The sequence below is a fragment of the Pteropus alecto genome, unplaced genomic scaffold (genome assembly GCF_000325575.1).
Source record: "Pteropus alecto unplaced genomic scaffold, ASM32557v1 scaffold135, whole genome shotgun sequence".
NCBI classification, from domain to species: Eukaryota; Metazoa; Chordata; class Mammalia; order Chiroptera; family Pteropodidae; genus Pteropus; species Pteropus alecto.
The window spans coordinates 4666667-4676921 of record NW_006438076.1 but is presented as its reverse complement, the minus strand read 5'-3'; the positions used below and the strand labels follow the sequence as shown (position 1 = coordinate 4676921).

Genomic DNA, 10255 nt, shown 5'->3' with positions numbered 1-10255 from the left:
GCATGGGGAGTGGGTGATTGACGTTTGCTGCAAACAGACTAGGAAGCTGCTCTGGGTGGTCTTCACTGTAAAATTGAGGCCTTGAGCTGAGTTTGGCCCTAGGGAGAGCATGTCAAGGCTTTGTGGTTAGGATAAAGGGAATGAGGAAGCAGGATGTCCTGCTGGGGACATAGGAAGCTGGTGGCCCAGGACAGCAACTTTCCTTTGCCTTTCAGCTGCTTCATCTCTCCAGGAGATTTCTGGGACAAAAGCTATTCGACAAGCTAATGAAGATGACCTTCTATGGTCATTTTGTGGCTGGCGAGGACCAGGAGTCCATCCGGCCCCTGATCCAGCACAACAGGACCTTTGGTGTAGGCTCCATCCTGGACTATGGTGTGGAGGAGGACCTGAGCACTGAGGAGGCGGAGCGCCAGGAGATGGAGTAAGACCTGCCCGGCGTCTGGTGGTATCCCAAAAGCACCCCAGGGAGGCCTGGTCTGGGAGGAGGCCAAGGCTAGGAGAGATTGGTCAGCCTGATTACCTGCAGCCCTCCTGGGTTCAGCTTGGGGTTCTTGCATTTTTGCCCTGTGAGGCTGACAGTTCTGGACTTTCATGGGAGGCTTGGTGTGTAGGAGGCCTGGTGTATGCAAGGGAGGCCAGAGTAGTGGTAAAGATAGGGGTCTGCACACTATGGCCTGCAGCTGATCTCACCCACTGCCTGGTTTTGTACAGTCTGCAAGCTAAGGATGGCTTTGCATTTTAAAATGGTTGAAATAAATCAAAGCAAGAATGATATTTTGTGACATGTGAAAATTATATGAAGTTCAAATCACTTTCACCCTATAGGGACAGAGCTGAATAGTTGTGTCAGACACCGATGGCCTGCAAGGCTGAGAATAGGGCTCCCCAGTTGTTACAAAAGATGTGCCTACTCTGGCGTGGGAGGTTTCCTGCACCTGCTGGGTCGGGGAGAGGATCCCACTGCCCCACCCTTGCCTGGGCTCTACCTGGTGGGTTTGGAGCCTGCCCACGGCTCCATGAAAAAGGGATGTGCAGCCAAGAGCAGTGTGGTAGGCTGGCCTGAGGTCACTGACTTGCTGTGGGCTTATTCTCTGGACAGTGAGTGTGGGAACAGATGGGTACTTCCCTGACCCACCTGCTGGGTCAGAATTGGAGGTCACCCTCTGCTTCCTGGAGTAGTGGCCTAACGGGGTGTCCAGACAAGACCAGCTCTTTCTTTGCAAAACACCTAGTTCCTGTGCTGGTGCCTGCACCCCTTTGGGCCAGGCCCTCGGTTGCATCTGAGGCCCCAAGTCCTGACAGCAATTGTGCCTGACCCACTTGAGGCTGGGAACAGGCCTGCTGAATAACCTTCCCATCCCAGGCTGTGGTGTTTGCTCTGGCCCAGGGAGAAGAAGGGAGGAGAGAGAAGTGAAAGGCATCACATGAGTTTCCTGCCCTGGGAACAGAATGTCCAAGCCTTGTGGCTGCTGATTGGCTTAGGGAGTCCAGCCCCTGCCTAGTGATTCGCTGTCTCAAATGTGGGGTTTTCCAGCTGAGCATCCCCTCTGTTCTTAGTGGGTGGTGCCTGCCTATTGACTGACTAATGGGCTCTGTGTCCCCATGTCAGGGGGAGGGCTGGGTGGTTTCACAATTGAATTTTCTTTCTCTGGTATGAAAAGACTCCTTTCCCAGGGTAATCCATCTGACTTTCCCCCTGCCCTGTGGAGGGAGCATGGGGAAGTATGCTTGCCTTGCCCTCCTCTTGGTGCCCTTCATCCTGCAGGAGCCCTGCTTGATGGGCTCTGGGACATGAGTGGCAGTCCTCCATCCTAACAGGGTGACTGCCATCTGATGCCAGTGGCAGGTATCAAGGATGCATGCCCAGCTCTGCTGTCGGTGGCCCTGTGCCTTCAAGGGGCCTGGGCTGAGGTGCAAAACCAGGCTTGCTGGAGCTGGTCAACCACTCACACCATCAAGTTGCCTGCCTGGCTCACTGGGTGTTCCTGGCCAGGAGTGGTTCTAACCACACAGCCCCATATGGGGAACTGCTTTTGTGTCCTGGTGGGGCCCAGAGAGCTGTCTTCCTACCCCTGACACAAGGGCCATGGACTCTGCTCTAGGGAGTAATACAGAGGCCACTACTCCCAATTAAGGCTGTAAGCGGGGGGTGCTGGGCCTGCCTTCAGCATAACTGTAAGAGGAACAGCATGGATGGAGGCATCTGAATGTGCAAGAGGCCCAGCAGGCCTCCTGAAGGGATGATGAAGGGACCTAGGAAGGCTTCTCAGGGTAGGAAGCAGGAGGTGAGAGGCCAGAAGTGCAAGAGGGAGACAGTAGCCACCTAGGGAGGGGGTAGGATGGTGATTTTCACACTTGTTAGAAGACAGGGGCCAGGGCTTTGACTCTAGGAGAGGAGCCCCATAAGGGTCCCCTTAGCAGGCTGGGAGCCATGGGCATGGAAAAAGGGCCTTGGGCACGTTACTACTGATTGGCTATGATAAGGACACGGGGGACAGTGTGGATGGCAGGTTTGTCTGTCCCGTTTGTGCAGACCCAGGAATGACTGGAGGCTTCTTGGGCCTTGGTCCCCAGAACAGTGGCGTCTTCCCTGGGACTAGTGTGCACAGATCGTCTCAGGTGCTGCCTGGAGCCAGGGTCTGGGGAAGCCAGGGAGACACGCGTGCAGGCAGGAATGATCCCTGCAGACTTTGCCAGGCTTCTCTTTCTCCTCTTGCCACCTGGCCCGTATTTCACCAGTGGAGAGCTAGGGTGAGGGTGGCTAGCATGGTCTCCCCTCACTTTCTGCTTTTCTCTAAAAGGCATCTAGTCAACAAAGCACAAGATACAGCTGCCAAGAGCTGAGCTTAGAGGCAGCCGAAGGGGTGGTTGGGGTCTTCCTGTCACCTCTGCATGCCCCCTGGGGAATGAGTGTTCTTCCTTCTCTGCTGCCTGCCCCTAGGTGTCCTCTGTTCCCTCCTCTATGTCCTGGGCCATGCACATGTGTGTGCATGCATGCATGCTTGTGTGTGTGTGTGTGTGTGTGTGTGTGTGTGTGTGTGTGTACTGGGTGCTGTCCTTTCTTCTTGTGGTAAAGTGAACTCCACCACTGCTGTCTTTGTCTCCTCGTGACCCATCCACCTGACCATGAGGCTGTGCAGTCCCGCCTGGCTCCTCTGCCTGGGCCATTTCTAAATTACTTCCCTTCTAGTCTGTGCCTAGGAGGTTCATGGCTTCTGGCTGCTTTCCTGTCATGGAGCCTGCTAGGAGCAAGAAGGAGAGTGCTCCCCCACCCCAGTCTGGCGGAGCCAGCCAGGAGAAAACCTCACATGGCCCCAGGCCCTGGGGACCTTTCAGATAGATAACGGTTTCCATCTCTGATAGAAGTCCTTCTGCCTAGCAGGCAGACAACTGCATCCTTAATGCTTACCTTAACTGAGCTGAGGACTGTGTGGTCACAGAGCAGGCCTGAATCCCGCCAGCCACCATCCTTGCTGACCAGGCTCCTGCCTTAGCATACCTAGTGGGTTCCCATGTTGTGCTTCCTCCTTAGTGGATGGCTTTTGCCTGGTTGTATCTGAGCCACAGCTTGAAGGGCCTGGGGCTTGTAGGTACCCCTGCCTGGGGGCCTTGGGGTGGGTTGGCGGTGGGGAGCTCCTTGTCCCCAGCAGGGATGTTGTGTGTGGGGCCAACATGGTCATACACCTCATCCTCTTCTGTTACATCAAGTATTTTTTTCTGGTTGATATGAGGTAGTCAGACCAGCAGCTGCCTGCCTAGCTCCCGTTCCCATCTCTAGGCTGTGGCTTCGTGGGCTATACTACTGCATGGAGAGCCCCCTGCCCCTGCGAATTGGCCTGGCTGCTGGGACTCCCAGGGCTTAACCTAGGCATTCTGGCTCAGAGTCCCAGATTTAGGCCCTGAGGTTACACAGAAGCCAGGCAGGGAGGGAGGGCCCCCTGGAGGGTGGCTGGGTAGCCTAGGACCTGATCTGGGAGCAGTGAGGTAAAAGCTGTCAGCCTCTTAACACATGTGAGGCTACCAAAGGTGCAGGTACCTCCCAGGGGCTTTTCTGGTGTTATCTTGGCCCAGAGTGCCCTGGGCGAAAAATTACACCCTTTGTAGGATGTGAGCAGAGCTGTGGGCCCCCTCCCTTAGCATTTTGGCAGTCATGTGATGGCTGTGGGATTGCAGCTGAGCCCTCTCCGTGGTTACTGACTTAAGGGGCTTTAAATACAAAGTCAGATGGTAGAGCTGCTGGGGGGCCACCCTTGTGGGCAGTAATGGTGAGATGATGAGATTTAGCAATGACTCTTGCTGTCTCAGACTCTGGGGCCACTGTGAGGAGGAGGTTGGTGTCTGTTGTGATGCCTGTGGCGATGGGGGCAGGCCAGGCTGGGCCAGTGAGGGCATAGCTAAGGGACTGTAGAGAGGCCAGTGTAGCCAGGCTGAGCCTCTGCTGGGTGAAGTGGGGGCAGCCAGGGCCAAGGGCTGGCCTCACTATCCTGTCTTCATTAGGCCTGGAGGTGTTATTTGGATATGATGGGAGGGTTTGCATTTCAAAAGAAAATTTTCAGTTGCTGCTTGGAAAATAAGCCTAATGGGCAAGAATGAAGCAAGGTGCTGGTCCTAGCAGTTGTGTCTAGAGGTAGGGGCAGGAAGTAGACCTTGGGTCCCCAGTGGTTGGAAGTGCCTGGATGTTGAGGGCAGGTGGGAAAGCAAGGGACTTTGCTCCTCGGTTTGGAGGATTTTGTACGCTGTCTTCATTCCTCATGAGCCCTGACTGGCTCCACAGCCCTGTCTTTTCCTCAGAAGGAATGCCCGCATAGCTTAGCTAGCTTCAAGGACTTACTCCATGCCCTTGGCTGCTCAGAGAACCATCTAAGTATCAGGCAGTTTTGTCCCTTACCCATGCTAGGGAGGGGCTCCACCCATGGACAGCCTGAGGCTTTTCCAGGGCACAAGGCTTGTAAGCCAGGTTGGTGTAGAGGCTGTTGCCCCTCCCACCTCAGAGGAGGTGACTCTGGAGGCCTGGGCCTGGGCGGGTGGGGTTGGTGAGTCACTCTTACCTGCCCAGGCTAACCCAGCCCTCCTCACACAGCCTTCTTTGGTCAAGTTCAGGGCTCAGTCTCTAGTTTCTTCTTACTGCCTTCCTGATAGGAATGTACTTATCACTTGTGCCTGAGGGGGCATGACCCAGACCCTTGCCTTATTCCTTCCTACAGGTCCTGTACCTCCGAGGCAGAGAGGAAGGGCAGCGGTGAGTAAGAGGCAAGCCATTCACCAAGGAATGCTCCCCCCCTACTATTCCACCCTCCACTGTGGCCCGGGGCCTGGGCTAGGTACACAGGCGAGCCCAGGGAACAAGGGGGCAGTGCCAAGTTCCTCCCTGTGTCCATGGGCAACCAGGCCATTGCTCCAAGTATGCTGACACATTCTCATGGCCCTCAGTCAGTCTGGGCTCTGCCTTCCTGGCCCAGGTCTGCCATGTGACTAGGGCTCAGCCAGGGAGAAAGTGCAGTGGGTGCTTGGGTATTGGGGGGCATCCTGCAGCACAGTGCAGGGGTGCTGTGGGGCTTCCTGGAGCAGTTCCTTGTGTGCTGGGGCTGAGGTTGGGACCAGAGCACAGTGCATAACTGCGTGAGTGCTTGGGCCATTTGCAGGCACCAGTAAGAGGGAGAAGCAGTACCAGGCCCACCGGGCCTTTGGAGACCGCAGGGACGGTGTCATCAGTGCCCGCACCTACTTCTACGCCAATGAAGCCAAGTGTGACAGCCACATGGAGACATTCCTGCGCTGCATTGAGGCTTCAGGTGGGGCCCGACTCTTTGCTGGCTGTCCACCTGCCAGGCCCAGCCCCAGCCGACACCTGGCATAGGGAGGCGTGGTGGATGAATGGGAGGCCAGGGCTGGAGCCCTCCCTTGGGGCTTCCTCTCTGTCTGGGTGGCCCTGAGTGTTGTGAGGATGACCTAAAGTGACATGGAGGAGCCACAGACTAGGTTCAAGTCACGCTGAGGTCACATCTGTGTTCAACACCTCCACAGAGAACTCAGCTGCCTCCTGTCCCTTTCCTGGGAACCAAGTGCCTGGACATGGACTGTTGGAGAGGCTGTCAGTGGGCTAGTGGCCCCTAGTACTTGGGTCTGCTGAGGGCTGCACGGTTCAGGGAGCTGGTGCCACATCCTCTTTAGTAGAGTCCTACCCACGCAACTTTGGGGCACGAGTACCTGCCTGGGAGGCCAGTTACGTCGGGAGGTCACTGAGGCCTCCACATCCTTTAGTCTTCAGAAACCCACCAGGTCACAGCGCTGCTCCACTGTGCGTCCTCGGCAACCCTCCTGTGACTGGAAAGTGTGTCCCACACCTTCTGAACACTTTAAGGAATGGATATGAGCGATGATCAGAAGCAGCCTTCTAAGAATGATGCTGGGGAGACCCCGGCCCATCAGGCAGATGCTCAGCCATCCAGTGTCCAGTGCCAGGGGTGTTTCCTTGCCTCCCTGCCCTTTCTGCCTGGGGGCAAATAGACAGGATGGTCCCGCAGAAGCAAAGACAAACTCTGGAAGTGAAGATACAAATGTGGTGGTGGAGTGCTTTCCAACTCTCCAGGCTGTGTTTTTGCTTTGTGTTTCTGTGTTCTGTAAATCCACCATGGGCAACCTGGGTGCCAATGGCACGAGAGAGGAAACTGAGGCAGGGGAGGGGGTGATCATTAGGACTGTGTAGGAATGGGTACTGCCTTCCTAACTCATGTGGCAAACACAAACCTTGCCAAGCCACCCTTCCCACCTTTGGGGTGGGGCATCTGGAGCAGCTATTTACACTGCAGTTACGGGTAAGCACAGGCTCCTGGTCTTCCCCCTCCCCCTCTAGAGCTCTAAGGGTTCTTCCTGTGGCTCCCCATAGGTACAGCCAGTGATGACGGTTTCTCAGCCATTAAGCTCACTGCGCTGGGGAGACCCCAGTTTCTGGTAAGTGTGGGAACCATCCATGTGCAGAGAGAGTTTGCAAGAACTAGAGGCTGCTGTGAGCATTCAGTGAAGGCTCCTGTGCTGGTACCTTGGGGCTGGGAGCCAGGTGTACAGGTGGGACGGGGAGGGGCCCAGGGGCTATGCGAGCTGTCTGGGGGCAGGGAGCTGGGTATGCACTCAAGACAGGGGCTCAGGCCTGCATCTGCAGCTGCAGTTCTCAGATGTGCTGACCAAGTGGAGACGGTTCTTTCACCACATGGCTGCAGAGCAAGGGAATGCCGGACTGGCTGCCATGGACACGAAGCTGGAGGTGGTGGCACTGCAGGTGGGCAGCCCTTCCCTGGTGGTGGGAGCAGGTGGGCACTGTGGGACTGGGAAGGTGCCCTGCCCAGGAGGAACTGGCTGGATGGTATCTGAGGTGAGTTTCCTGAACTGCTCCAGGACCTGCAACTCACCCTGAAGCTGCTAGGGTTCAGCTTGGAAAGAATCTGACCAGAGGCTAAGGATGCACTGGGCTAGGGGATGGAGGGGCTGGTCCCACAGGTAACAGGCCACTGTGGAACTGTAGGGACAGGAAGGGGCATCAGGAATGGGTGGGGATAGACCCATCTATGGAGCAGAAACACAAGCCTGAACCGTATCCTGTTTTCACTAATGGTGTAATCAAGTCAAAATTGATCACAACCCAACAGGCGGGGGGACACCAGGGGACTGATGCCTTTTCACTTTTCAAGGAAAGCGTGGCGAAGATGGGCATCGCATCGAGGAAGGAGATCGAGAACTGGTTCACGGCGGAGACCCTCGGTGTGTCCGGGTAAGAGCAGTGCCTGGCCGAGAAGACAAGGGTATCTGTTCTGGTTCTGCCATGGTTCCAGCTGAGTTTCAGCAGCCTCTCCCAATCCTGATTACTCTCCCCAAGTGCATGGGCCTGAGGGTGCTGGCACCAAAGGAACTGCTCCTCTGAGATGCACAGAATGGGAGTTGATGGAGCCGGAGTCCGTGGATGGGGGCAGCAGCTTGGGCACAGGACTAGTTCGCCCCGGGCCCCGCACAGCAGACAGGTGAAGCATAGGGTAGCTGAGGCCCTAGAGAGTCCCAGGCATCATTCGTAGGGTGCTGGGGGCTAGGACCGAGGTTACCAGGGCCCCTGGGCTGGCAGCAGGGTGCTGTCTACTTGCACGCTGTCTAATCCTGCCGTGTTTGGCTCTTCCCCCAGCCTGGCATGGCCTGCGGTGTTCTTGGTGCATGCCTCGAGTTTTCATAGTTGCTGCTGCCCCGATGCAGATCACGTTTATGTTTTGGTTTCCATTTTTTAAACTGAGGACGATGTTTACATTTTGTCTTGAAACTGAACGCTGAGGCGGTTTCTTTGAGGGTTTGGTTTGGGGGCGCTCTTATAGAGAATGGGCTAGTTTAGAGTTTGGGTCCCCCAGCAGATCCTAGCCCCTGTGGATAAAGCAGCCTGGCCAGGTGGAAGAGCTGCTCCTGCCACTCTGCTGACCCACCTTCTCCCATAGCACCTTGGACCTGCTGGACTGGAGCAGCCTCATCAACAGCAGGACTGAGCTCTCCAAGCACCTGGTGGTCCCTAACATGCAGGTAATGCCACCCCCTTCGCCACTGAGCCTCGTCTCAGGATGTTGGGCCAGGAAGGGAAATGTTCCTTGTTGCCTACCCTGGGCCAAGACCGCTGTCCTCCCTGGCCCCGCGAGACCTCTGTGGTTCAGGGGGAAGAAGACAGACACAGTGGTGGCCCACAGGGTGGGACAGAGACCCACGAGGAGAGGGGTGTCAGAGGGAGCCTTCCGTATATCATCGGGGGTCATCCCAAACCTCACTGGCCTGAAAGTGCAACACGCATTATTCTCCCTCATGATTCTGGGTGGTTTGCTCTCAGGGTTTCCCTCATAGTTGTACTCAGAGTGTGGCGGGGCCTGGGGCCACCATGGAGGGTCCCCATTCACATGGCCAGCTGTCAGCCAGGGCTTCCTCACCATGTGGCTGCTGGTTCCCAGCGGGAGTGTCCCCACAAGCCAGGCTAAGCTCTATCACCTTTTCTAGCCTAGCCTCAGAAGTCTCACAGCATCACTTCTGCCTGATTCCATTGGTTAAAAACAAGTCACTAGGATCCTGTGTTCAAGGGGAGAAGGATAAGACTCTATCTGTCCATGGGTGGGTATCCAGTAATTTCCAGTCATATTTGAAACCGCCTCTTAAGCTGGGATGTAATGCAGCAGCAGAAATGCCTTGAGAAAACATCCCACAAACACTGCCTTCTACAAGCCTCAGCTGAGGGCTCAGCCCCCAAACTGAGACACTGAGGCCCCACTGGGAGTACCCTGGGCAGAGTTAGTAGACAAGTGGGATGAGCAGAGGGCCCCAGTGCTACACAGGCCTACAGGGTGGGTGCCCACCACCTCTGAGCACCAGCCCACTGCCAACCTGCCCAGCTCCCTAAAGGCCACCATCTGGGAATGATGCCTTCATCCCCCGCTGTGTGGCAGGGGAACCTGTAGCTATGATACTTCCTCCAAGCCCTCTTCCTGCTTGGGGCTGAGTCTTTCCTGGTGATTGGATGGCTCAAGGGTAGCTTCCTTAGCATTGTGTGGAAGCAGAAGGGAGACCCCGTGAGGGTATTGGGGAGATACTCTGGTACAGGCCTGACCTGAGGCAGCTGGCTCTGTGAGTAGGAGCGTGCTGGCTGGCTGGCTGGCTGCAAGGTTATCCCTCCATGTGGCCTCATTGCTGTATCATCAGCAAGCCTCAGGGCAGGGCACTGATCTTCAGGCACAAACAGGGTGGAAGGAGGACCAAGATGAGGCAGCCTTGCTGGTCTTGGGGACCAAGAAACAGGTATCGGTAGGCTCTGGGTGGGGGAAGCACTGGTGTGAGAGAGGTGTGGTCTGGGGCCCTGCTGTGGCCTGACCGCATGCTGCCCCTTCAGACAGGACAGCTGGAGCCTCTGCTGTTGGGGTTCACCGAGGAGGAGGAGCAGCAGATGACAAGGATGCTGCAGAGGATGGATGTCCTGGCCAAGGTCGAGGGCCTCGGATGTGCCTGGGCATGTGTGTGTGTAGGGGTGGGGACCCTGTCTCACCTGAGCCCCAAACAAACCCTCTCTTCCTCTCCTGACCTCTAAGAAAGCCACTGAGGTGGGTGTGCGGCTGATGGTAGACGCTGAGCAGACCTACTTCCAGCCAGCCATCAGTCGCCTGACTCTGGAAATGCAGCGCAAGTTCAATGTGGAGAAGCCACTTATCTTCAACACGTACCAGTGCTACCTCAGGGTATGGTGCCTGTT

At 56.2% G+C, this 10255-nt stretch overlaps 1 protein-coding gene across 1 annotated transcript in view; it reads left to right on the top strand.

Annotated features, from left to right (window-relative positions):
• Positions 1-215: 215 nt before the first annotated feature.
• LOC102888178 (proline dehydrogenase 1, mitochondrial) overlaps positions 216-10255 on the top strand; it is a 17179-nt gene continuing 7139 nt past the window's right edge. Inside the window, exons 1-9 of the mRNA XM_025049195.1 lie at positions 216-424; positions 5208-5242; positions 5646-5795; positions 6890-6954; positions 7163-7279; positions 7689-7768; positions 8472-8553; positions 9899-9991; positions 10095-10241. Of these exons, the coding sequence (XP_024904963.1) occupies positions 267-424; positions 5208-5242; positions 5646-5795; positions 6890-6954; positions 7163-7279; positions 7689-7768; positions 8472-8553; positions 9899-9991; positions 10095-10241 (927 nt within the window). The 5' untranslated portion in view covers positions 216-266. The remainder of the gene's footprint in view (positions 425-5207; positions 5243-5645; positions 5796-6889; positions 6955-7162; positions 7280-7688; positions 7769-8471; positions 8554-9898; positions 9992-10094; positions 10242-10255) is intronic.